Source organism: Dipodomys merriami, unplaced genomic scaffold (genome assembly GCF_024711535.1).
Source record: "Dipodomys merriami isolate MVZ:Mamm:240054 unplaced genomic scaffold, mDipMer1.0.p SCAF_900, whole genome shotgun sequence".
In the NCBI taxonomy this organism is placed as follows: Eukaryota; Metazoa; Chordata; class Mammalia; order Rodentia; family Heteromyidae; genus Dipodomys; species Dipodomys merriami.
The window spans coordinates 334,940-360,980 of record NW_027206514.1 but is presented as its reverse complement, the minus strand read 5'-3'; the positions used below and the strand labels follow the sequence as shown (position 1 = coordinate 360,980).

Sequence of the window (26,041 nt, the reverse complement as noted above, 5' to 3'; positions counted from 1 at the left end):
ACAATATCTTAGGGGTTCTTTTGGTCATGGGGCTTGAACTCAGGGCCTGGGTGCTGTCCCTAAGCTCTTTTTGCTTAAGGCTAGCAAGCACCCTGTCACTTTGAGCCACAGCTTCACTTTTGGTTTTCTGGTGGTTGTTTGAAGATGAGAGTATCACAGACTTTCTTGCCTGGACTAGCTTTGAACTATAAATCCTCAGATCTCAGCCTCCTGAGTAGCTAGGATTACAGGGTCACCAGTGCCCAGCTTCATATCTTAGTTTTAGTAAATAAAATTTCTCATTACATACCTAGGAGTGGTATTGCCTAGTTGCTCTCCAAAGAAGTTGTACCAGTGTATATTCCTATCCATAGTATTAGAGTTCCAGGACTAATGGTGCAGCCCGTGGCCTGGCATGTTCTAGGCACTCCATTTACTCCACAGCTCTGCAAAAATAAGAAAATATCTAGCCAGGCACCAGTGGCTCACGCCTATAATTCAAGCTACTCAAGAGGCTTCCATCTGAAGATTTGCAATTTGAAGCCAACTTGGGCAGGAAAGTCCTAGAGACTCTTATCTCCAATTTATAGCCAAAAAGCCCCAGAAGTAGAGCTGTGGCTCAAGTAGTAGAGCACTGTCCTTGAGCATAAAAGGTATGGGACCAGCACCCAGGCCCTGAGTTTCAAGTCCTAGTACCACTTTATATCTGAGGAGAGAGTAATTAGTAATGTAGTTGAGGCTTTAAGGGTGTGGCTCAGTGATAGCTGATAGAGCACACACTTAGCTTGAGACTTTAGTAGGTTCAGTCCTTAACATTATTCCACCCACCCTAACAGAAATCCTGGTTGTGGGGTTATGATAAGATTTAAGTTCAGGCTGGGAAGTTGGCTCAGTGGTAGAGCGCTTGCCTTGCATGCCTGAGGCCCTGGGTTCGATTCCTCAGCACCACATAAGCAAAAAAAAAAAAGCCGGAAGTGGCACTATGGCTCAAGTGGTAGAGCACTAGCCTTGAGCTGAAGAGCTGAGGGACAGTGCTCAGGCCCAGAGTTCAGGCCCCATGACCGGACCCAAAAAAAAAAAAAAAGATTTAAGTTCAACTTTATTCCTTTAACTTGATAACAACATTAGAAAAGACTTCAGCTTAGGGACATGTCTTTAACAAGTTCGAGGCCAAGATTATGAGACAGGAAAATTCTATATATGTCTATAATATGTCTTGTTGGCCTTGTTCTTTTTGCTTGAAGAGTTTTTTTCATCTGTCAGTTCTCTCTTCCAGGATCTTGAGTCTATTTCTTCCAGTCTAGCTTGCTAAAAGAACATGGAATGTTTTACATGCTTAATTTAAAGCTGAATGTATAGGTAGTAAAGGTCTAGCCACAGATCCCACATTTTTTTTTTTTTTTTTTGGTTCCGGTCGTGGGGCCTGAACTCTGGGCCTGGGCGTTGTCCCTCAGCTCTTCAGCTCAAGGCTAGCGCTCTACCACTTGAGCCACAGCGCCACTTCCGGCTTTTTTCTTTTTGCTTATGTGGTGCTGAGGAATTGAACCCAGGGCCTCATGCTTGCAAGGCAAGTGCTCTACCACTGAGCCACCTTCCCAGCCCAGATCCCACATTTTTCATATAGTATAAGGATAACCTCAACTCTTTCTGCTTCTCTAACAGAAATGTCTGAAGAAAGATGTGAAAGGGGATTAATTTATGATACTCTGCTAAAAAATAGTGGAACTTCTTTGTTATTCACTTGTTAGAAAGTTAAGAAATAATACTATTTAATCCCTTCTTGCTATTCTCAATCCAACTATATAACAGCTCCTGTAAGAGAACCGAAATATTGTGAGCTTAATCTGGCCTTTTTTTCCCTTTGATTATAGCAGTGCCTAGAATGATCTGCTCTCTTACTTTGTGCCTTCTCTCTCATTCCACCCCCCCAACCCCACCCTAGGACAATAGTCCCTTGGAAGAGCTTTCGCCAGGCTCTACATGAAGTACATCCCATCAGTTCTGGGCTGGAGGCCATGGCTCTGAAATCCACTATTGATCTGACCTGCAACGATTATATTTCAGTTTTTGAATTTGACATCTTTACGCGACTCTTTCAGGTAGGATACTAAAAACGAACTTCTGCTGATATTTGAAGAGGAAGATTTTATTTAAAAAAAAAAAAAAAAAAAAGAGCATTTAGGATTTTGTCTATGACACAAGTATTTTAATTCATTTTAGAAATTATAACTAAAAAAAGAATATGAAGAAATCTCTATATATTCATTTATTTAATCTAAAATGGAAAAACCATTTTTAAAAGTCTATATGACCTGCTTTTACCCTTCCTATCTTTCTTTTTTTTTTTTTTTTTTTTTTGGGTCCAGTCGTGGGGCCTGAACTCTGGGCCTGGGCGCTGTCCCTCAGCTCTTCAGCTCAAGGCTAGCGCTCTACCACTTGAGCCATAGCGCCACTTCCGGCTTTTTTGTTTTTGCTTATGTGGTGCTGAGGAATCGAACTCAGGGCCTCAGGCCTGCAAGGCAAGCGCTCTACCACTGAGCCACCTTCCCAGCCCGACCCTTCCTATCTTTCTTTGTTTATTGAGTATCCTTCTTTTGTATCTTTTTTTTCCCCTTTTTTTTGACCTTCCTGGGGCTTGAACTCAAGTCCTGGGCACTGTCCCTTAGCTTCTTTGTGCTCAAGGCCAGCACTATACCACTTGAACCACAGTGCCACTTCCAGCTTTTTCTTTTTTTTTCTGGTCATGAGGCTTGAACTCTGGCCCTGGATGCTGTCCCTGAGCTCTTCAGCTCAAGGCTAGCACTCTGCTGCTAAAGCTATAGCACCACTTCCAGTTTTCTGGTGGTTAATAGGAGATAAGAGTCTCATGGATTTTGCTGCCTGGGCTGGCTTTGAATGTCGATCCTCAGTTCTCAGCCTCCTGAGTAGCTAAGATTACAGGCATGAGCCATGAGCACCTGGCTCACTTCCAGCTTCTTCTTAGTGGTTTTTTTGGAGATAAGAGTCTCACAGATTTCTGCCGTGGGTTGGCTTGAATATGGTCCTCCGATCTCAGCCCTTTTAGTAGCTAAGATTACAGGCATAAGCCACTGATGTGTGGCTCTTTTGCATTATGTTAATGGTTATACAATTACCGTAAAATATATGCAATTTGTCCATTTTCTGTTATTGAATATTGATGTATGTTTGTACTTTTTTCCTATTTTATTGAAGTGCTAGAGATTTCAAAATCTCATTTAGTTTGTCCTTTAGACATATTTTTCCCAATATATTTATATTAATTTGCATAAACATTTATTTGGAACTTAATTGCACATGTAAGCCTTATTCTGTTTTTCTGGTTTTCATTTGTCATTGTTTTAATTTTTAATTTTTAATTTTTTACAATATTCTTTTTTTATGATCAAATTTAGGTGTTTATTTGCATTCACATTTTTTTGAGGAGGGGGGGGATCTGGTCATGGGGCCTGAATTCTGGGCCTGGGCTCTGTCCTTCAGCTCTTCAGCTCAAGGCTAGTGCTTTACCAGTTGAGTCACAGCACCACTTCCAGCTTTTTTCTTTTTGCTTACGTGGTGCTGAGGAATCAAACCCAGGGCCTCATGCATGCAAGGCAAGCGCTCTACCACTGAGCCACCTTCCCAGCCCCGTCATTGTTTTTAGACTTACTACTGTTGGTTAGAGTTGTAGTCTGATTTATTGAATTTTAATGTAAAGTTTCTTCTTATAAAATATACATTTTTCTTGCCTGACCAGAATTTTTATATCTTAACCATCATTTTCTTGCCTTGAAGTGACAATATAACTGATACTGTGATAATAAATTGAGAACTTAAAATTGAAAGTTGAAGCTTTTTTTTTTGCTATCCATTGCTCTGAGGCTGCTTGAATGTCTTGGGGCAAATGGTCTGTGGTTGATCTTTTGTTTCTTTAGCCCTGGTCCTCTTTGCTCAGAAATTGGAACAGCCTCGCTGTAACTCACCCTGGCTACATGGCTTTTCTAACATACGATGAAGTGAAAGCCCGGCTTCAGAAATTCATACACAAACCTGGCAGGTTAGTATCAGCAAGCAAAATGCTCAGTTTTTTCTCTTGTGTCTTCTGCTAGAGTGTTTTTTTCCCCCCTCTTTTTTATTCTTTTCTTTCTGCTAGAGTTGTATTTGTTTTCTAGTGGCCAAGATTTTGTAGATTAGTTGTAGTATATTTTGTTAGTATAGTTGATGTCTCTATCAGAAACATTGCTCACTGAAATCCTGAGATTTGATAAGTACTTTAAATTTTAGTCACTATAAAATAGAGCTTATAGCTGGGTTTACATATTGGCTCACACCAGTGGCTCACACCTATAATCTTAGATATTCAAGAGTCTAAGACTTGGAGGATTTTAATTTGAAGCCAGCTGGGGCAGAAAAATCCACAGGACTCTTTTTCTCCAGTTAATCAGCAAAACTAGTAGCATGGCTCAAGTGATAGTACAATAGCCAGACAAGGAAGCTGAGAAGTGGAGTCCGAGCACAAAAAACAATCAAAATGAGGTTTATGGACTAGGAATGTGTCTTAGTGGTAGAGTGCTTGCCTAGCATGCATGAAGCCCCGGGTTTGGTTCCTCAGTACCACAGAAACAGAAAAAGCAGGAAATGGTGCTGTGATTCAAGTGATAGACTGCTAGTCTTGAGCAAAAGAAGCTCAAGGACAGTGCCCACACCCTGAATTCAAGCCCCAGGACTGGCAAAAAATAAATATAAAAAGGTTTATGCTGGATGCAGCATTACATGCCTGTATAATCCCAGCACTAGGGAGGCTGAGGCAAGAGGATATTTAAGATTAATGGGATGCTATCTTGGAAGAAAGAAAAGCTGGGCGCTGATGGCTCCTGCCTGTAATCTAGCTACTCAGGTAGCTGAGATGGGAGGATCACAGTTGAAAGCCAGCCTAGGCAGGAAAGCCTGTGAGACTCTTTTCTCTAATTAACCACCAGAAAACCAGAAGTGATGCTGTGGATCAAAGTGGTAAAGTGCTAGCTTAAGCAAAACAGCTCAGGGACAGTGCCCATGCCCAGAGTTCAAGGCCCAGGACCGAAAGGGGTGGGGGAGGCGGAGGGAGAGATCCTTTGCTTCTGTTCTAGAGTCATTGGGGATGTTATCTGTCTGGGTGAATGAGGGATTGAGCCAGGCTGTAGTGTGTTGAACACTTACAATCTCCCCCTAAAGTCTTATCTCTCATCTTCAGCCTGTTGAAAATGTGACTCTTCTTTTTTTGTCTGTTGTGGGGCTTGAACTCAGGGCCTGGGCACTATCCCTGGGAGCTCTTTTGCCCAAAACTTTGAGCCACAGGTTTTTGAGAGGCTATTGGTGATAAGAGTCTGATGGGGACTTTTCTGCCCAGACTGGCTTTGAACTGTGATCCTCAGATCTCAGTCTCCTGAGTAGCTAGGATTACAGGTGTGAGTCTCCAGTGCCTGGCAAGAAGTGACTCTTGATGGTCCTATCAGTTTTTTGTCATTCTCACCTAATACCAACACATATTTTAAAACTTTTCTTAATCTCCGTTCTCAGTTACATCTTCCGGCTGAGCTGTACTCGTCTGGGTCAGTGGGCTATTGGATATGTCACTGCTGATGGGAACATTCTCCAGACAATTCCTCATAACAAACCTCTCTTCCAAGCACTGATTGATGGCTTCAGGGAAGGCTTGTGAGTACCACTGCCTATCATCTTCTGCAAGAGTCTGGGGATTTAGAGACTCTAGCCACTTCATCATTATTCTATTTCTTATTCAGATTAAGATTCATTTTATTTTTTTGTCAGTCATGGGGCTTGAACTCTGGGCTTAGGCACTATCCCTCTCAGCTCTTCAGCTCAAGGCAAGTGCTCTACCACTTGAGCTACCGTGCCACTTCGGGTTTTCTGAATGTTTATTGGAGATAAGAGTTTCATGGACTTTCCTGCCCGGGCTGGCTTTAAACCTCGATCCTCAGATCTCAGCCTCCTGAGTAACTAGGATTACAGGCGTGAGCCACTGGTGCCCAGCATCAGCTTTATTTTATAGAGATTCGGTAAGTGAATTTTCTCTGTTGCTTTAGTTACTGCCATGAGTACATTTTATCTTTCTCCTTTTCCAAATTATTAACTTCCTTTTAAGTTTGTATGAGGTTTGAAAATGTATAGTTACCAGGAAATATTACCAGGTATTAATCAATCTGATAGTGCTTAGATGTTCTTAATGACAGCAGGTTTCAGTGGCCTTCATCTTAATTTCATTTAGGTTGAGTAGCTTTGCTGGGCTTTTGTCATAATATATGCAGATACTTTATTTCAGAATTGCTGTTCATGTGAGAATTCAAATTATCAGTCAGCAAGCAATGAAAATACGGAGTGAAGCCAGGTGCTGGTGGCTCACGCCTGTAATCCTAGCTACTCAGGAGGCTGAGATCTGAGGATCAAGGTTCAGAGCCAAACGGGGCAGGAAAGTCCATGAGACTCTTATCTCCAATAAACCTCTAGAGAACTGGAAGTGGTGCTGTGGCTCAAGTGGTAGAGCGCTCCCCTTTGAGCTGAAGAGCTGAGGGACAGCGCCCAAGTGCAGAGTTCAAGCCCCACAACAGAAAGGAAGGAAGGAAGGAAGGGAAAGAAAGAATAGAAAAGAAAGAAAATACGGGCTTATCAGAAAACTAGTTTGTGTTTTGAAATGATTAGGAAAATTATCTTTTGTTTTACATCCTCTTCTGTGGTTGGATGGTAGTTGAATGGGGTACTGCCTTAGCTGTCAGAGCAGTTAGATCTAGACACTCCTTGATTATTTAATGATTGTCTCAGTGGCTTCATTTGTTCTTGTCACAGTATCTTTAAGCTGGGAGCTGGTGGCTCATGTAATCCTAGCTACTTAGGATACTGAGATCTGAAGTTTGCCTTGTGAAGCCAGCCCAGGCAGAAAAGTCCCTGTGAGATGCTTATCTCCAATTAACCACTCAAAAATCGGAAGTGGAGCTGTGGCTTAAAGTGGTAGAGCACTAGCCTTGAGCAAAAGAGCTCAGGGACAAGCACCCAAGCCTAGAGTTAAAGCCCCACAATAGATGAAAAAAACAAAACAACAAACTTGTGTTAGCAACAATATGCAGACTGTGGGATGATGTAGAGCATGCCTACAATCCCCGCATTCTGAAGGCTGAAGCTGAAGGATCTTAAGTTCAGGTTCAGGGTTAGCTGGGAGCCACTACCTAGCAAGATCCTTTTTTTTTTTTTTTTTTTGGTTGGTCATGGGGCTTAAACTCTAGGCCTGGGCGCTGTCCCTGAGCTCTTCAGCTCAAGGCTAGTGCTCTACCACTTGAGCCACAGTGCCACTTCTGGCCTTTTCTGTTTATGTGGAATCAAACCCAGGGCCTCATGCATGGGAGGCAAGCACTCTACTGTTGAGTCACCATCCTAGTCCCTAGCAAGGCCCTTTCTTAACAAAACGAAACAAACAAACAAAAAAAATCCATACCACCAAATTAAGTTTAAATTAAGAATTTGTACTTTATGATCATCTGTTTCATCCATTGATTTAATTAGGGATTACACCGAATGTTGGTGGCTCAGCCTGTAATCCTAGCTACTCAAGAGGCTGAAATTTAAGGATCACAGTTCAGATCCAGTCCAGGCAGGAAACTCTGTGAGACTCTTTATCTCCAATTAACTACCAGGAAATTGAAGTGGTGCTGTGGCTCCAAGTGGTAGAGTGTTAGCCTTGAGTGAAATTTCAGGGACAGTGCACAGGCTCTGAGTTCAAGCCCTATGACTGACACCCCCCAAAAAAATTTTTTTTTAATTACAATAAATAAGGGGTTAGTAAACTATGGTCCATGGCCTTTCTGCAAGCCCAAGGTAGTTTCCCCAAGGTGGTTTTGCTTTGCTTTATATTTTTTAAATATGTTAGATATCATTTGTCTGTATTAGTAAGCATTTATAAATTGATGTTAAAAGAATTCCAAGGTTGGTTACTCTTTTTGTAGCTATTTGTTTCCTGATGGAAGAAATCAGAATCCTGACCTGACAGGCTTATGCGAACCAACTCCCCAAGATCATATCAAAGTGACACAGGTGAATTTTGTCTTACAATATGGCCATATCACCAGAGCCAAACTTTTGAGTATACTTACAGAATTGACTATAGTTTCAGTGATTAGAACTCTCATTCTAAACCATTGCTTAGGTTAGTGAATTTCTTTGTGTGTGTGGATTTGTGGGGGGGAGACAATCTTTTAAGCTGTGTGACTTAAAGACAAGACTGGATACTTTCTCGTTTAATAAAGGTACAGTGACCACAGCTATGATATTTTTATTTGAGTAAAATTTATGTAGAAAATAGTCTTTAATTTTCTTATTAGCATTTACAGTTACTGTCATTGATTCATTCCTGTATTCAACAAACTATCTCTTTTTTTAAATCAAAGGAACAATATGAATTATACTGTGAGATGGGATCCACCTTCCAACTGTGTAAAATATGTGCTGAAAATGATAAGGATGTAAAAATTGAACCCTGTGGACACCTCATGTGCACATCCTGTCTTACGTCCTGGCAGGTATGGGTCTAAACCATGTGTTTTCTCTCTCTGCTATATAATTTCACTGAAGAATTGGGTATTGTATATTCTTTGTAGATATAAAGGTTGGTCTGGTTTAAAATCTTATCTCCATCCCTACCTTCCTTATTTCTTCATTCCTGTCCTCTCTTTCTTTCTCTCCTCCTTCCTTTTCCTCCTTTTCTCTCTCATTCTTTTATTTTTTCCTTCCTTCTTTTCCTAGTTCCCCTTTCTTTCACTGAAGTTTGATCCCAAGACCTAGAATGTACTGAACACATCCACTGAGCTTATATCTCTAGCCTGTTAATTCCATTTTTCTAAATATATTTTATTGTCATCTGTGTCCTCTACAGGAATCAGAAGGTCAGGGTTGTCCTTTCTGCCGATGTGAAATCAAAGGTACCGAGCCTATTGTGGTAGATCCGTTTGATCCTAGAGGAAGTGGCAGTCTACTGAGGCAAGGAGCAGAAGGAGCTCCCTCACCAAATTATGATGATGATGATGATGAACGAGCTGATGATTCTCTCTCCATGATGAAGGAATTGGCAGGTGCCAAGGTAAGACTGAATTTTGAACTCAGGGCCTAGGCACTGTCCCTTTTTATGTACAAGGCTAGTGCTCTACCATTTGAGTAACTGCACCACTTCCACTTCTGAGTATATTGGAGATAAGAATCTCACAGACTTTCTTTCCTGGGCTGGCTTGGAGCCTTGATCCTTAGATCTCAGCCTCCTGAATAAGCTAGGATTATAGGTGTGAGCCACCGGTGCCCAGTGACTGAAATGTTTTTAAGGGCTGGGAATGTAGCTCAGTAAAGTGGTTGACTAGGTTAGATGAAACTCTAGATCAGATCATCCACACTACAAAAAAAAAAAAAAATTAACATATCCATAGGGGGAAAAATTGGATGTCTACACCCAAAATTATTCACTATATTTCCAAAGAGAAATTCAGAAGACTGATTTTGTGGAATACTCCTATTCGAATTTTTTTAGCTTCCTTTTTTTTTTTTTTGGTTGGTTGTGGGGCTTAAACTCTGGGCCTGGGCTCTGTCCCTCAGCTCTTCAGCTCAAGGCTAGCGCTCTACCACTTGAGCCACAACCCCACTTCCAGCTTTTTCTGCCTATGTGGTGCTGAGGAATCGAACCCAAGGCCTCATGCATGCAAGGCAAGCACTCTACCACTGAGCCACCACTGAGCCACCTTCCCAGCCCCCCCTTTAGCTTTCTTAAGTATTCAAATTTTTAATAATTAAGATCTTGCAAGATGCTTATTGCCTAAATAAATGTTCAGTGTAGAATGTTATATGAGATCAAATCTCTTAGGCAAGTCTCAGGAGCTGTTATTTGGGAAGAGAATGTGGATACAGGTGAAACTCTATTCAGCACAAGGGATATAGATTAAATGCTGTTTGAGGTTGTTAGGTATGTACTGTTTAAATGCTGTAGTCATTTAGATGAAGGAAATTAGCACTTCCTCTAGATGAGTAGAAATTCAAAGAGAATAAACCAACTTTCTCTCTTTCCCCTCTCCTTCTCTATTCTTCCTCCCTACCCCTTTCTTTCTCTTTTTCTTTGTCAATCATGAGGCTTGAACTCAGGGCCTAAGCTTTTTCACTCAAGGCTAGTGCTCTACCACTTTCAGCCACAGCATCACTTCCAGGACTTCCTGCCCAAGCTGGCTTTGAATCTTGGATCCTCAGATCTCAGCCTCCTGAGTAGCTAGGATTACAGGTGTGAGCCACTGGCACCTGGCTAAAAACCATCTTTTATGAATACATAAATACCTAAGAGAGCCGGGCGCTGGTGGCTCACGCCTATAATCCTAGCTCCCAGGAGGCTGAGATCTGAGGATCTCGGTTCAAAGCCAACCCGCAGGAAAGTCTGTGAGACTCTTATCTCCAATAAACCACTAGAAAAAAAACCGGAAGTGGCACTGTAGTTCAAGTGGTAGAGCACTCTCCTTGAGCTGAAGAGCTGAGGGACAGCACCCAGGCCCAGAGTTCAAGCCCCATGACTGACAAAAGAAAAAAAAAAACCTAAGAGAAGAACATGATTTGACCATCTCATAATTTATTTAGTTTCTTCTTGAGGGATACATGGTTTCTAAACTTACACATATTGATGTGTTTTGCAGGGTACTCTGTTTTCAATTTTTGTTTTTGCTTGAACTCAGGGCTTGAATACAGGACCTAGGTACTGTCTCTGAGCTTCTTTTACTCAAGGCTAGCAATCTACCATTTGAGCCACAGAGCCACTTCCTACTTTTTCTGTGTATGTGGTACTGAGGAATTGAACCCAGGGCTTCATATATTCTAGGCAAACATTCTGCTCCTAAGCCACATTCCCAGCCTTTTGTTTTTGATTTTTTGTTTAGGTCTTGGGTCTTGTCCTTAAGCATTTTTGCTCAAGGCTAGTGTTCTACTATTTGAACTACAGATCTACTTCCATCTTTTTTGGTAGTTAATTGATGATAAGAATCTCTGGAACTTCCCTGTATAGTCTGCCTTTGAACTAGGATTCTCAGATCTCAGTTGCTAGGATTGTAGACATGAGCGTGTACAGTTCTTAACAGTTTAAGCTTATTTTAGTCGTTCCTTGCTTGTTAAATATAGGCAAATGGAAAAGGTTGCATACTTATGTACTGGTTGTCTCTTATAAAATGCTTTGAACTACAATCCTCAGATCTCAGCCTCTTGAGTAGCTAGGATTACAGGCGTGAGCCACCGGTACCTGGCTAGGATGTTTGTTTTTATTAAAATATATTATTTGTGTAGGGGAGAGCCAGGATGCTTTTCCTTTTTTTTTGTTGGTCGTGGGGCTTGGGCACTTGGGCACTGCCCCTTAGCTCTTCAGCTCAAGGCTAGTACTCTACTACTTGAGCCACAGCGTCACTTCTGGTTTTCTAGTGTTTTATTGGAGATAAAGAGTCTCACAGACTTTCCTGCCGCAGTGGCTTTGAACCTTAGATCCTCAGATCTCAGCCTCCTGAGTAGCTAGGATTACAGGCATGAGGCACTGGTACCCAGCTGCCAAGATGCTTTTATAGCTTTCCCTTTAGATAGGCATTTGCCTGCAGCTTGCCATCTGTGATAGAGTGCCCTCTTATGGTAACACAAAAATAGTTCATGACTCTGGAAGTTTCTGAGAGCGGTTTGCATAACCCTGAGTGACACTGAACCTGAGTTTGGCCTGTTGCCAATTGTTCCATGCATTGCTGGCATGGTATTTGCTGTTTACAGCTTTAAAAAGAATTGAAAATGCCAGTTTTTCTAGCAAACAAGAGTACCTTGTTACATTTAATTGATTCTAGGTAGAAAGGCCTCCCTCTCCATTCTCCATGGCCCCACAAGCTTCCCTTCCTCCGGTGCCACCACGACTTGACCTTCTTCAACAGCGAGTATCTGTTCCTCCAAGCTCGTCTGCTCTGGGACCTTGTACCAAGGTAAGGCAGTATGCATTTCTGTAGTTTTCTGATTGTTTTTTGTTGTTGCTTGCTCTAGTGGCATTTGCTTGATTTCTTCCATTTTGCTTTCATAGGCCGCTTCTGGCTCCCTTCATAAGGACAAACCGTTGCCAATACCTCCTACTCTTCGAGATCTTCCACCACCACCCCCTCCAGACCGGCCATATTCTGTTGGAGCAGAAGCCCGGCCTCAGAGACGCCCCCTACCCTGTACACCAGGCGATTGTCCATCTAGAGACAAACTGCCTCCTGTCCCCTCCAGCCGCCTTGGGGACTCTTGGCTGCCCCGGCCAATCCCCAAAGTACCAGTAGCTACTCCAAGCCCCAATGACCCCTGGTCTGCACGAGAACCAACCAATCGGCACTCCCTTCCATTTACACTGTCCTCACAAGTGGAGCCCAGAGCAGAGACGCCAAGGCTTGGAAGCACATTCAGTCTAGATAACTCCATGGTGAGTTCCAGTTTTAAAGGTGATTTAGCCTAGCCAGGTGCCGGCGGCTCATGCCTGTAATCCTAGCTAATCAGGAGGCTGAGATCTGAGGATCGCAGTTTCAAGCCAGCTGGGGCAGGAAAGTCTGTGGGACTCTTATCTCCAATAAACCACTCAGAAAACTGGAAGTGGTGCTGTGGCTCAAGTGGTAAACCGCTAGCCTTGAGCTGAAGAGCTGAAGGACAGCGCACAGGCCCAGAGTTCAAGCCCCATGACTGACCCCCCCCCCCAAAAAAAAAAAAAGGTGATTTAGCTTATTAAGTATTTGTGCACAGAATTTTCTGGGTCAGAGGTTTTTCTTTTTCTTTTTCTTTTTTTTTGGTCCGGTCGTGGGGCCTGAACTCTGGGCCTAGGCGCTGTCCCTCAGCTCTTCAGCACAAGGCTAGTGCTCTACCACTTGAGCCACAGTGCCACTTCTGGCCTTTTCTGTTTATGTGGAATCAAACCCAGGGCCTCATGCATGCAAGGCAAGCGCTCTACCACTGAGCCACCTTCCTAGCCCCAGGTCAGAGGTTTTTCTAGGGAATATTTAAGCGGACAAAATAAGTCAAAATAAATTTTAGAGAAAGTAGATACCTTTTTCAAGCTACTGAAGTCATGAGGGCTTTGTAGAAAGAGGCATCTGAATCTGCTGAAATATTCTTCGGAAAATACAGAAAGAGGGGAGGTTTGGGTCTGGGTTTGGGTTTTGTTTTGCTTTTTTTTTTTTTTTTTTTTTTTTAAGGTCCAGTCATGGGGCCTGAACTCTGAGCATGGGCGCTGTCCCTCAGCTCTTCAGCTCAAGGCTAGCATGCTACCACTTGAGCCATAGCACCACTTCCGGCTTTTTTTTTTTTCTGTGGTACTGAGGAGTCGAACCCAGGGCCTCATGCATGCAAGGCAAGCGCTCTACCACTGAGCCACCTTCTCAGCCCCTTTGCTTTTGCTTTTTTCTGCCAGAAAAACACACAGTTATTACATGTCTAAGGCATGGGTTGAGAGTATTAAGAGTCTGACATAGTTTTAATGTAGATCAGAGCTACAGTGACAAGATGCTGTGACTTTTGGGATGATAAGCAGAGCAAAAAGGACATGAAGACCTTCAGTACTCCTCCGGAGAGGTTGAGTTTATTCAGTAGAAAATGAGCAGCATGCCAGGCACAGGTGGCTCATGCCTGTAATCCTAGCTACTGAGGAGGCTGAGATCTGAGGATCACGGTTCAAAGCCAGCCTGGGCAGGAAAGTCCGTGAGACTCTTATCTCCAGTTAACCACCAGAAAACTGGAAGTGGTGCTGTGGCTCAAGTGGTAGAGTGCTCACCTTGAGCTGAAGAGCTGAGAGACAGAGCCCAGGCCCAGAGTTCAAGCCCCCTGACCGACAAAAAAAAAAAAGAAAAGACAATGAGCAGCATTTGGAAGTTTTACATTAGTGGAATGACGTGACCAAAATGAGGCATTAAAGACATTAAGCTGGTAGTATGCAGGTTTGGAAGGATAGTATATTGAAAAAATACAGGTTAATGGTCCTTTGTCTACACTTGTAGCAAGGGATCAGAATGGTTATAAGAAAGGAATATTATTTTCTTGGTTCATTTGAGTACTCAACAAAAATTTTGCTTCTCACACTGTATTCTGATGGAAGAAGATAGAAAATAAACAAGGAGAGTAAATATATTTGTTCATAGTGGTAAGTACAATGGAGTAAAACAGCTTAAAGAAGGGTATAGGGAGAGCTGGAGTTGAGGCAGGCAGTTCTGAAAGGGATGGAATACAATCTGAGCCAAGATCCTAAGCAGCTATGGATTGAGTGAGCTGTGTGAACAGTGAAAGGAGACCATTCCAAAATAAAGGGAAAGAAGTCAATTTGGGAGAGGTTGGGTTGAAAAATTATAGAGGGATATAGTGCCAAGTAAGCAAGGGGGAGATTTGTTTCTCTGAGTAGAAATGGACAACTAGATTAGGTGGAGCCAGATAAGGCTCACAAACAGAAGATGAAAAAGATGAGAACAGATCTCATCCTACCCACACACACTGATTTTGTAAACCTCACTTACTAGAGACATGTTGGATTTGAGATGGAAGAACTGACAGGTACAAAAGAGGAGAAGAAATCTAAGGAGGTTGAATGGGAAAGATTTAGTTGAGGAATATGATGGCACTCAGCTAAATATTTCTTGGTTGCACACTTAAGTGGCATCTGTAAGTATGGAATTAGTAAAGGAGGTACTTAGCTGTGGCTTTATTAAAGAGGTTCTTTCAACACTTTCCATTCCAGAATATGAACAGTGGCCCATTAGCAGGCCCAGAATGTGAGCATCCCAAAATCAAACCATCTTCTTCTGCTAATGCTATTTATTCTCTGGCAGCTAGGTAAGTAAACTAAAACTGTATTTTAGTCAGTGAAATTGGTACTTTTTGGGGGGTGGGTGTGAGGGGTAAGATAAAATCTTACCAGCGCAACTTCAAAACTTCTAAGAGAGGGCTTACTTTAGTATATTCTTTTTTGGATTTAGGCTTTCAAGTCCTGCCTGTCTGGTTGCTTTCTGTCTCTTACATAGTATATATTGCCAGAATGTTGTGTGTGTGTGTGTGTGTGTGTGTGTGCATGTGCGCGCGCGCGTGCGTGCGTGCGTGCATGTGCCAGAGTATGTGTGCTACAGTTTAAAGTCCAGACCTTAGGCTGGGAAGGTGGCTCAGTGGTAGAGTGCTTGCCTTGCATGCCTGAGGCCCTGGGTTCGATTCCTCAGCACCACATAAGCAAAAAGAAAAAAGCTTGAAGTGGCGCTGTGGCTCAAGTGGTAGAGCAGCACTAGCCTTGAGCTGAAGAGCTGAGGGACAGTGCCCAGGCCCAGAGTTCAGGTCCCACGACCGGACCCCCCAAAAAATAAATAAATAAATAAAAATAAAGTCCAGACCTCAAGCTCTTTCTCAGCCTTTTTACTGACAGCTGATGCTCTGTCACTTGAATTGTATTTCTCCACTTCTGTTTTTTTTTTTTTTTTTTGGGGGGGGGGTGGTGGTTAATTGGGTATAAGAATCTTGCCAAGTCAGGCACCAGTGTCTCATGCCTATTATCCTAGCTACTCAGGAGGCTGAGATCTGAGTGTCACAGTTCAAAGCCAGCCTGGGCAGGAAAGTTGTGAGACTCTTATCTCCAGTTAACCACCAGAAAAACCAGAAGTGGCCCTGTGGCTCAAGTAGTAGAGTGCTCACCTTGAGCTGAAGAGCTCAGGGACAGCACCCAGGCCCATAGTTCAAGCCTCATTACCGACCAAAAAAGAAAGCAACCTGCTTTTTTCTTTTATACCTTGTGAAAGAAGAAGTTGAGTGCTAGCAGTAGAACTGGGTAGTTTAATGAAGCTTACTGGAGGTTGGGACTAACTAGAACCAGGGACCCACCCATATATAACACATCTCAAGCACAATAGCCACACTTTTGGTCAGATGAAAGCGGAATTTGTGGTTGTATGCGTCTTCCTAAATCCTAATTTCTTATGTGACATACGCTTTTGTTCTCTCACTTCTTTTTTTTTTTTTTTGGTCTGGTTGTGGGGCCTGAATTCTGGGCCTGGGCACTGTCCCTCAGCTCTTCAGCTCAAGGCTAGTGCCCTACCACTTGAGCCACAGCGCCACTTCCGGCTTTTTTCTTTTTGCTTATGTGGTGCTGAGGAATCGAACCCAGGGCCTCAGGCATGCAAAGCAAGTGCTCTACCACTGAGCCAACTTCCCAGCCCTCTCTCACTTTTTGAGTTATATCTGTTTTGAAGCTGCCTAATTTGTAACAGAGACCTTTTCTAACTAAATCCTTTTTCTCTTATACTTCATTTTCTAGACCTCTTCCAGTGCCAAAACTGCCATCTGGGGAGCAGGGCGAGGGTGAAGAGGACACTGAGTATATGACTCCCTCCTCCAGACCTCTAGGGCTTCAAAAGCCAGAGCTGAAGCGGCCTTTGGAGACAGCCCAGTGTGCACGGTATGCAACAACCCTGTTTAGGGGCAAATACCTTTATATGGGTTATTCATATGCCATTCCTCACCTGCTTGGCTTGCTACTTGCAGTACTGTTATTAGTTAAAATTAAAGTCTAAATATCAGTCTAATCCGTAATATTTAAGGCTCTGATAGCTGCAAGCAGTTGCTCTCCATGTTTTCTTGGCATTGCTGTGACTTTCTGAATGTGCTCATGTTTAACATCAATCATAAAACATTTATAAGTGATAATGCCATAAGAAAAAGTACTGTGTTAAGAAAAATCAGGGTTGGGCCTGGAATATGGCTTAGTGGTAGAGTGCTTGCCTAGCCTGCATGAAGCCCTGGGTTCAAAAAAGAGAAGTGGCACTGTGGCTCAACTGGTAGAGTGCTAGCCTTGAGCATAGAGTTCAGGGACAGAGCCCAGGCTTTGAGTTCAAGCCTAAGACTGGCCCCCCTAAAAAAAAAAAAACAGAGGGAGCCGGGCGCTGGTGGCTCACGCCTGTAATCCTAGCTACTCAGGAGGCTGAGATCTGAGGATCGCGGTTCAAAGCCAGCCCGGGCAGGAAAGACCGTGAGACTCCTATCTCCAATAAACCACCAGAAAACCGGAAGTGGCGCTATAGCTCAAGTGGTAGAGTGCTCACCTTGAGCTGAAGAGCTGAGGGACAGAGCCCAGGCCCAGAGTTCAAGCCCCACGACCGACAAAAAAAAAAAAAACAGAGGGAGAGAGAGAAAATCAGGGTCTTAGGGTAGTCATGAACAGAAGTCTTATGAGTTTGCAGGTAACTGTGTTTTCAAAGATCATTGTGTTTATTTTCCTTCTGGTTCAGAGCGTGTGATTGTGACCAACAGACTGATAGCTGTACTTATGAAGCTATGTATAATATTCAGTCTCAGGCGCCATCTGTCACCGAGAACACCTTTGGTGAGTAGCCTCTCTGCTGTTAAAAATGGACATGCCAGGTGTAATGGTGAATGCTTTTAATCCCAGCATATGGATTACTAAGGTAGAAGGAGAGTGAATTTGAGTCTAACCTGGACTACATTGCAACTTTGAGCCTGGTATGATCTACATAGAAAGACCCTGTCTCAAAAAAGGAAAGAGAAAGCTGGGCACTGAGGTTCATGCTTGTAATCCTAGGTTCTCAGCAGGAGGCTGATAGCTAAAGATTGAAGTTTGTTTTTTGTTGTTGTTGTTGTTGTTTGTTTTTTTGTTTTTGTTTTTTGGGTCCAGTCGTGGGGCCTGAACTTTGGGCCTGGGTGCTGACCCTCAGCTCTTCAGCCCAAGGCTAGCGCTCTACCACTTGAGCCACAGCACCACTTCCGGCTTTTTTCTTTTTGCTTATGTGGTGCTGAGGAATCGAACCCAGGACCTCAGGCATGCAAGGCAAGCTCTCTACCACTGAGCTACCTTCCCAGCCCTAAAGATTGAAGTTTGAAGCCAACCCAGGCAGGAAAAATCTATGAGACTCTTAACCTCCAATTCATCGCCAGAAAACCCAGAGTGGAGCTATAGTTCCAATGGTTATAGTGCTAACCTTAAGCACAAAAACTCATGGACAGCACTCAGTTCAAGTCCCAGGATCGCCATAAAGAAAACAAAAAGAGGGCTTTGGAAGCATGACTCAATAAAATCATCTGCCTAGCAAATGTGAACCCTGAGTTCAAACCCTAGTACCACCAAAGTGTGGGGGAAGGTAGTAAAGGAAGAAAAAAAATAATTGACATACCATAGGAATTACCTTGTAAATTTGTCTGAGAGAGCTTGACTTAAGGAGAAAATTATTTTTAGTACTCTTTGGCAACATCTTTGATTCATAGGCACACAGCTAGTCCTTTTGTGCTTTCCCATCTTTCCAGGACCTAGAGACACTCTGTTATATGGTCTGGACCTAAAATGCTGGCAGCTCCCTTTTATTCCCATTGCGTTGATGAAATTCTTTTGTATGTGGGTGGTAAACACTCAATTCCCATGTTAACTAGCTCACTGAGTTGAAAGTTCAAGAAGTCTTCACACAGACAGGCGCTGGTGGCTCACGCCTGTAATCCTAGCTACTCAGGAGGCTGAGATCTGAGGATCGAGGTTCAAAGTCAGCCAGGGCAAGGAAAGTCCGTGAGACTCTTTTTTGTTGTGGGACCTGAACTCTGGGCCTGGGCGCTGTCCCTCAGCTCTTCAGCTCAAGGCTAGCACTCTACCACTTGAGCCACAGCACCACTTCCAGCTTTTTTCTTTTTGGTTATGTGGTGCTGAGGAATTGAACCCAGGGCCTCATGCATGCAAGGCAAGCACTCTACCACTGAGCCACCTTCCCAGCCTCCCCCCCCCCCCCCCCCCCGTGAGACTTTTATCTCCAATAAACCACTAGAAAACCAGAAGTGGCGCTGTGGCTCAAGTAGTAGAGTACTTGCCTTGAGCTGAAGAGCTGAGGGACAGCGCCCAAGCCCAGAGTTCAAGCCCCACGATCAACCAAAGAAGTCTTCACACACAGGAGGACCCTTGGCTGATCCAAGATGAAATGCAAATAGAAATGCTTAAAAAGAAATGGTATCGGGCGCTGGTGGCTCACACCTGTAATCCTAGCTACTCAGGAGGCCGAGATCTGAGGATCTCGGTTCAAAGCCAGCCTGGGCAGGAGAGACCGTGAGACTCCTATCTCCAATAAACCACCAGAAAACGAAGTGGCGCTGTAGCTCAAGTGGTAGAGCGCTTGCCTTAGGCTGAAGAGCTGAGGGACAGCATCCAGGCCCAGAGTTCAAGCCCCATGACCGACAAAAAAAAAAAAAAAGAAATGGTGTTTAGAGTGTTTGGCATCAGTAGCTATTAACCTTAGCAAAGTAATCTCTGACATGTTCAACAGTACAGCCGCAGGATTGGTGCAGATTATTTCTATCCACATAGCCTCACAGACATTGAGAAACTGTCAAATAAAATGAATGATAGGGGCTGGGAAGGTGGGTCAGTGGTAGAGTAAGTGCCTCGCATGCATGAGGCCCTGGGTTTGATTCCTCAGCACCACATAAGCAGAAAAACTTGGAAGTGGTGCTGTGGCTCAAGTGGTAGTGTGCTAGCCTTGAGCTGAAGAGCTGAGGGACAGCGCCCAGGCCCACAACCGACAAAAATAAAATAAATTAATGATATTATATGTATGCATGCATGAATGAATGGTGCCCTGGGTTGAAATGTGCTAGGGGTAGGAGAAGAAGATAACTTTGCCAACTTTTTTTCCAGGTGAAGGGAATTTGGCTGCAGCCCACACCAACACTGGCCCTGAAGAGCCAGAAAATGAGGATGATGGGTATGATGTCCCGAAGCCCCCTGTGCCCGCTGTGCTGGCCCGCCGAACGCTCTCAGACATCTCTAATGCCAGCTCCTCCTTCGGCTGGTTATCTCTGGATGGTGATCCTACTACAAGTGAGTCTCCAAGCTGCTTTTTTGTCTGGTGCTGTTGTCTGGTTCCTGGTTTATTATGTTGGAACACATAGCCAGCTGCAGTGGCAGTCAGTAGGAGGAAGCAGTAGACGATATGCTAGATTGTGTATCTAAATAGGTAGAAAGCAGTCCAAGGTCCCAATTTTTTTTTTTTGTCAGTTGTGGGGCTTGAACTCTGGGCCTGGGCACTGTCCCTCAGCTCTTCAGCTCAATGCTAGCGCTCTACCACTTGAGCTACAATACCACTTCTAGTTTTCTAGTGGTTTATTGGAGATAGGAGTCTCACGGTCTTTCCTGCCTGGGCTGGCTTTGAACCGCGATCTTCAGATCTCAGCCTCCTGAGTACCTAGGATTACAGGCGTGAGCCACCGGTGCCCGGCTAAAGGTCCCAAATTTAAAAACCAGACTATAATCAAATTCTTGAGATTTTGCCAAACTTAGAAATAAAATGGTCTTTGAACCATGGATCCTCCTATGTAGAGGAAAGGTAGAGTTTCTAGCTCTTTCAGATTGCCTTGTGACAGTAAGAATTAAGTTTGATGGTTCAGAATCATGCTCTTTTTTTCTGAGCCTCATCCCACTGGAAAGGAAGTGCACTGTCCTGGAATGTGCATAGAATGAATGGGCCTGGAGCCATCCCACATTGGGCCTTGACTTTGGGGGCTGTTCTTCCTGCACCTGTCACCTGCCTGCCTGGTAGAACAGCAACCAGAGTTGCTGTCGCTTTGGAAATTGAAGACAACTTTTAGGACAGCTGGTAGAAAGGATGTACAGCATCTAGTTTCTCAGACTTATTTGGCAGTTCTAGGGTTTGAAGTCAGGCTTACTAAGCAGACACTCTACCACTTGAGCCACTCCACTGGCTTGTCTCCTTATTTGTAGAAGGAGGAGTATATTACCTTCCCTTGTCCACTCAGAATTGTGTGTGTGTGTTGCTCATGGGGCTTGAACTCTGGGCCTGAGCGCTGTCCTACAGCTCTTTAGCTCAAGGCTAGTGCTCTATCACTGGAGCCACAGCACCAATTCCAGTTTTCTGAATGGTTTATTGGAGATAACAGTCTCACACACTTTCATGCCTGGGCTGGCTTTGAACCATGATCCTCAGATCTCAGCCTCCTGAGTAGCTAGGATTACAGGCATGAGCCACCAGCGCCAGCCCCTGAGCTTCTTTTGCCTAAGGCTAGCTTCTGGCTTTTTCTGTTTATGTGGTTGTGGTACTGAGGAATCGAACCCAGTGCTTCATGCATGCTAGGCAAGCACTCTACCACTAAGCCACATTCCCAGTTCTACTCAGAATTTTAAAAGAAATCCAAATGATCATTTGTGTGAAAACTTGTTGCTAGGTGAAAAGCATAACATGGATGTTTATCATAGTAACAGTTAGTTGTTAATGAAACGGGCGTATGGTGTATTTAGAAGGTGGTTTCTAAATAAGGAAACTAGATCCCCAAACTCTTGAACCTCCAAAACCTACCTTTCAAGCTGGTAATTTAGGTCAGTTGTAGAGGCTCTGGGTTCCATCCTAGCGCAGCAAGTAAATAAAGTTAAGTTTCTTAAGCCTTTTGTGATGAAGGAGCACAAGCCCACAACTGACAGAAATTCAATAATAGCTTGATGTTAGCACACTGTTCTTATTACTGTTACTTCCATTAAATGAGCATTTTTCCCAGACTTGCAATTTTTTCCCCCTGTTTTTCCTAGACTTCTCTGAGGGTTCCCAAGTTCCTGAGAGGCCCCCCAAACCATTCCCTCGGCGAATCAACTCTGAACGAAAAGCAAGCAGCTGTCAACAAGGTGGTGGTGCCACTGCTGCCCCTGGCTCTGCCCCCTCACCACAGCTCTCCAGTGAGATTGAGAGCCTCATGAGTCAGGGCTACTCCTACCAGGACATTCAGAAAGCTTTGGTCATTGCCCACAACAACATTGAAATGGCCAAAAACATCCTCCGGGAGTTTGTTTCTATTTCATCTCCTGCTCATATAGCCACCTAGCACATCTCTCCCTGCCGTGGCTTCAGCGGACCCATAAGCCAGGCTCAAGGAGCACCAAGGAGGGCAGAGGTTTCTTTGGGGACTTAAGTGAGCTCCTGCCCTCTCTACAGGGATCATGAGGTGCCCATGGTTCCAAGATTTCAAAGCAGTGGAGCGAAAATGGAGCAGCTAGTCTTCTTTTGTATTGGTCTTGAGTGTATTTGCAGGTGCCCTTCAGTTCCCACTTGGAGAGAGAATGGAGTGGATTTTTATTACATGGTAGCCTACCTGGGGAGCTGGCCCACAAGCAGCAGAACAAGCGTTGTTTTATAAACCCTAATTGAGAACTTGAGGCTCTCCTGGGTTAGAGATGTGACTGTGTGTATGTGTATGCGTATGTGTGTGTCTATGTCTGTGATTGTGTGTGTCCTGTAATTATAAGATGATCCTGCTGTGTGTGCTAATCCCAGATGGGGAATAGCACAAAAGGTTCAGGAAGGAATCTTTAAAAGACTTCCATCTACTGTGGTATTGCACCTCATCTAGTGTGTATTACAGCTTCAACACTCCCCTTTGGCTTAGACTATTATGTGCATAGCTGAAGTCTTTTATGTTGAGAACACCTTCCTTTTCTGTCCTTTCCCTTATGAATTTCCTCCTCCTTCCTCCTCCTGGGCATTCTGTCATTGGCAGTGGGCTTGCTGTCTTGCTGTGACCAGTCTTACTAAAGTCAAGCAGCTTCTAAGATACTCTTTATGCTGTGTGATATTGTTAGTTTGTTGTAAAGCTAGATGGAAGGGAAAGTGCTGTTGCTCTGTGGTTAGTCATGGTTGGTGCTAGCTAGCAGCTAACACTGTGGTTAGTCATGGTTGGTGCTAGCTAGCAGCTAACACTGGTCATTCCAAAGTACAGTTATATAGGAATACTGAATTTGTTAAAAAATAAGATGTTTGAATTATCCTAATACATAATGACCAATTTGAGATAGAGGCCTTCAAATACATTCCGTGTCCTCCCCAGGGTGTTGTCTGGGGACGTTGTTACCTTGGTGTCAGGTATGTGTTTTGGTGCAGGTCATGAGTCTTTCTACTTAATGGGAAGGGAAGAACATTAATTCCAGGGTGACTTTTGGCCGAGTACCTTGAAGCTTTTAGGAAGTTTCATTCATATGCTATTTTGCTGCACAAAATAGACAATAAGGATTTATCTGTTGACTTTTTCTTTTTTGGGGGGGGGGGGTCTGGTCGTGGGGCCTGAACTCTGGGCCTGGGCGCTGTCCCTCAGCTCTTCAGCTCAAGGCTAGCATTCTACCATTTGAGCCACAGCGCCACTTCCGGCTTTTTTTTTCTGCTTATGTGGTGCTGAGGAATCAAACACATGAGCCAGGGTAGAGTTTCAGTAATGATTTTTCTTTGCCCATAAGGAATAGGGCACCACCCATGGTAATAATGTTTTGCTAATAATTAGCACCTTTCTTATACATTGGTGGTGTTCATGGATTTGGTTCTGTTGTGCCTAGGGCTTTGTCTGTTTCTTCCTTTCCTTGGTCTTTTCTTAGGTCTTATATATAATTACTATCTTCACAATAATTAGGTACTACTCATTGAAGTTAATCAAAGACAATAAGGAGAACTGTGGCAGTTAGTATAATTGGGAGTTCATAAAGAAGATTCAGAGTCCAGTTTGGAGACCCGCTTGTCAATTCCTGTTCAACTACTGAGTGGCCCATTGGGTTCAGCTAGGTCTCTGTTAGGATCTCCTGACTTCCCTAGCAACATGTACCCCTTTCCTTATCAGAAGCGAGCTAGCTTTCCCATAAATCTGCCTTGCTCGGGACCTAAGTAATATTATTGTCTTTAGTTTCAGACAAAAATGATGTTCCTTAAGTTAGTTTTTCCCATTCAGACATCTCTAGAGCTAAAAGCTTTTCTAATTCTTTCCCTTGGCATCTGGCTACTCCAGGATCTTTTATTTTATCCTCTTGCCTGAGCTATTTATACTCCCAGAGCAGATAATAGAGGCCCTCCTGTTGATGTTCCATGGTTACCCAGTGTCTCTTCTCATGGCTGGAAACAGCATAACAGTACAGCAGGTGCCAGAGGTCCTGTGTTTGGGGTAAAGGGAGCCTGAGAGAGTGGTTAGAGAAACAGTAGTCTACTTCAACTTCAAGATGCTGGTAACATTGAGTTTTTGTATTTTATTTAAACATTGAAGGCTGGCCTGGACAAAGAACTAGGGAAAAAAATGGCCGCAGTTTCCAGGCCTATCCGTATTGTAGTTTTTCTTTCTTGGCAGAAATTGCCCATCGTGTGAAGATCTATGGGCTGGGAAGGTGGCTCAGTGGTAGAGTGCTTGCCTTGCATGCATGAGGCCCTGGATTGGATTCCTCAGCACCACATTAGCAGAAAAAGCCACAAGTGGTACTGTGGCTCAAGTGGTAAAGCACTAGCCTTGAGCTGAAGAGCTGAGGGACAGCACCCAGGCCCAAATAAGATCTAAGAAAAAACACTGGGCACATTTTTTTTTTTTTTTTTTTTTTTTTGCCTTTTCAGTGTACCCAAGTCTTCTGTGGAGACGTGTTCATACCATCTAGACTCGGGCATCTCATCCTTTCCTTTCCTGAGCTTCCATATAATAGCTTGAGTTAGTTCTGTCCCTGTGTTGAGCATGTGTGTCACTGACTGCTTTGGTGTTTAGTTTGTCAGATGTGGGTCACAGGCATTCGAACTTTGGCCATTATGTGAGGACCTTTCCTGGGACAGTGCCCGCCTGTGTCCTGACACTGCCAGGAACCTTTGGAAAGGTTTTGTGCAGCTCTCATCTGGAGGATAGTCCCCGAACTTGGGTATCTTCTGTTTTCTTTTGAGGCATCATTAATTCATTCTTCATCTTCCATTTGTATAGCAATGTTTAAGGCTCTTCTGAGTTTTATTTTTTTTATTTTATTTATTTTTTTTTTTTGGGTCCAGTCGTGGGGCCTGAACTCTGGGCCTGGGCGCTGTCCCTCAGCTCTTCAGCTCAAGGCTAGCGCTCTACCACTTGAGCCACAGTGCCACTTCCGGCTTTTTTCTTTTTGCTTATATGGTGCTGAGGAATCGAACCCAGGGCCTCAGGCTTGCAAGGCAAGCGCTCTACCACTGAGCCACCTTCCCAGCCCTCTTCTGAGTTTTAAAATTGCCCTTTCATGACCAGGCTTTACTTTGAGCTTTCACATTTTGACAAGCCCTTCCTTATTCCTTCTCCTAAATACACATAGTTGGTATAGTCAAGAAAACCACTTTTAACATTTTCCTTTTTTCTCTTAATTCATTAGGCTATTCTATTTTCCTACTTTTATCATATCTGCCTGCCTTATTGATAGGTCACTGTCCTGCAGCTCCCAGGACTGGACTTGCATTGTTGGTGGTGGGTGGTGGTAGGTGGTGGTGGTCATGGGGCTTGATCTCAGGGCCTGAGGGCTGTCCCTGAGCTCTTTTGCTCAAGGCTGGTACTCTCATTTTGAGCTACAGCACCACTTCTGGTTTTCTGGTGGTTAACTGGAGATAAGAGTCTTAAAGACTTTGCTGCCCAGGCTGGCCTTGAACCACAATCCTTAGATCCTTAGATCTCACCCCCCTGAATAGGATTACAAGCCACCAGCACCCAGCTTTTTTTTTTTTTTTAATCTTTTTTTGGTGCTGGTACTAGAACTTGAACTCACAGCTTAGCACTCTTGCATTTTCTGCTCGTGGCTGACCATGGGGGGAAAAAGTCTGCTTATCCCATAAGTTTTTTTTTTTAAAGGTTCTTAAAGTGGTAACAAGTAAATAAATCACCTTGTGATCTCTATAATATATACCTCCTTTTAAATTAACTAATAGATTAGGCCGCTTACCATCTCAGCCTTTGTCTGTTACTATTTATTTAACCAGTGATTTCTGCCTGTGGCTGGCCATTCTCCACTCACCAGCCCTCTCCTTCCCTAAGCCCACCCTGCATGCTCTGCCATTCTTCTGTTCTTCTGCCATGCGTCTCTTCTCACCAGACTTATCACCAGGAACTCAGATGTATAATATAGTACTGTTAGTAGTATTCATTTGCTAGTAGTTTTTGAAAAACGAGGAGGTCACTATTCTTCATACTTAAAATACTTATTTCCTCTCTAGGAAAATAAAATGTTTTATGGTCCAAACTAGGTTTGGACCTAGGAATTAGC

The 26,041-nt window shown here is 43.7% G+C and overlaps 1 protein-coding gene across 1 annotated transcript; it reads left to right on the top strand.

Moving 5' to 3' along the window:
- The first annotated feature begins 1,927 nt into the window (after positions 1 to 1,927).
- LOC138821251 (E3 ubiquitin-protein ligase CBL-like) lies at positions 1,928 to 23,067 on the top strand. Its single transcript, XM_070013384.1, has 13 exons — positions 1,928 to 2,078; positions 3,912 to 4,033; positions 5,533 to 5,670; positions 7,968 to 8,055; positions 8,409 to 8,540; positions 8,894 to 9,097; positions 11,853 to 11,984; positions 12,080 to 12,457; positions 14,750 to 14,844; positions 16,307 to 16,447; positions 17,277 to 17,371; positions 19,676 to 19,858; positions 21,578 to 23,067. Exons 1-13 carry the CDS (start codon positions 1,995 to 1,997, stop codon positions 21,865 to 21,867), a joined length of 2,082 nt encoding a protein of 693 aa, XP_069869485.1. The 5' UTR covers positions 1,928 to 1,994; the 3' UTR covers positions 21,868 to 23,067.
- The last annotated feature ends 2,974 nt before the right edge of the window (positions 23,068 to 26,041 follow it).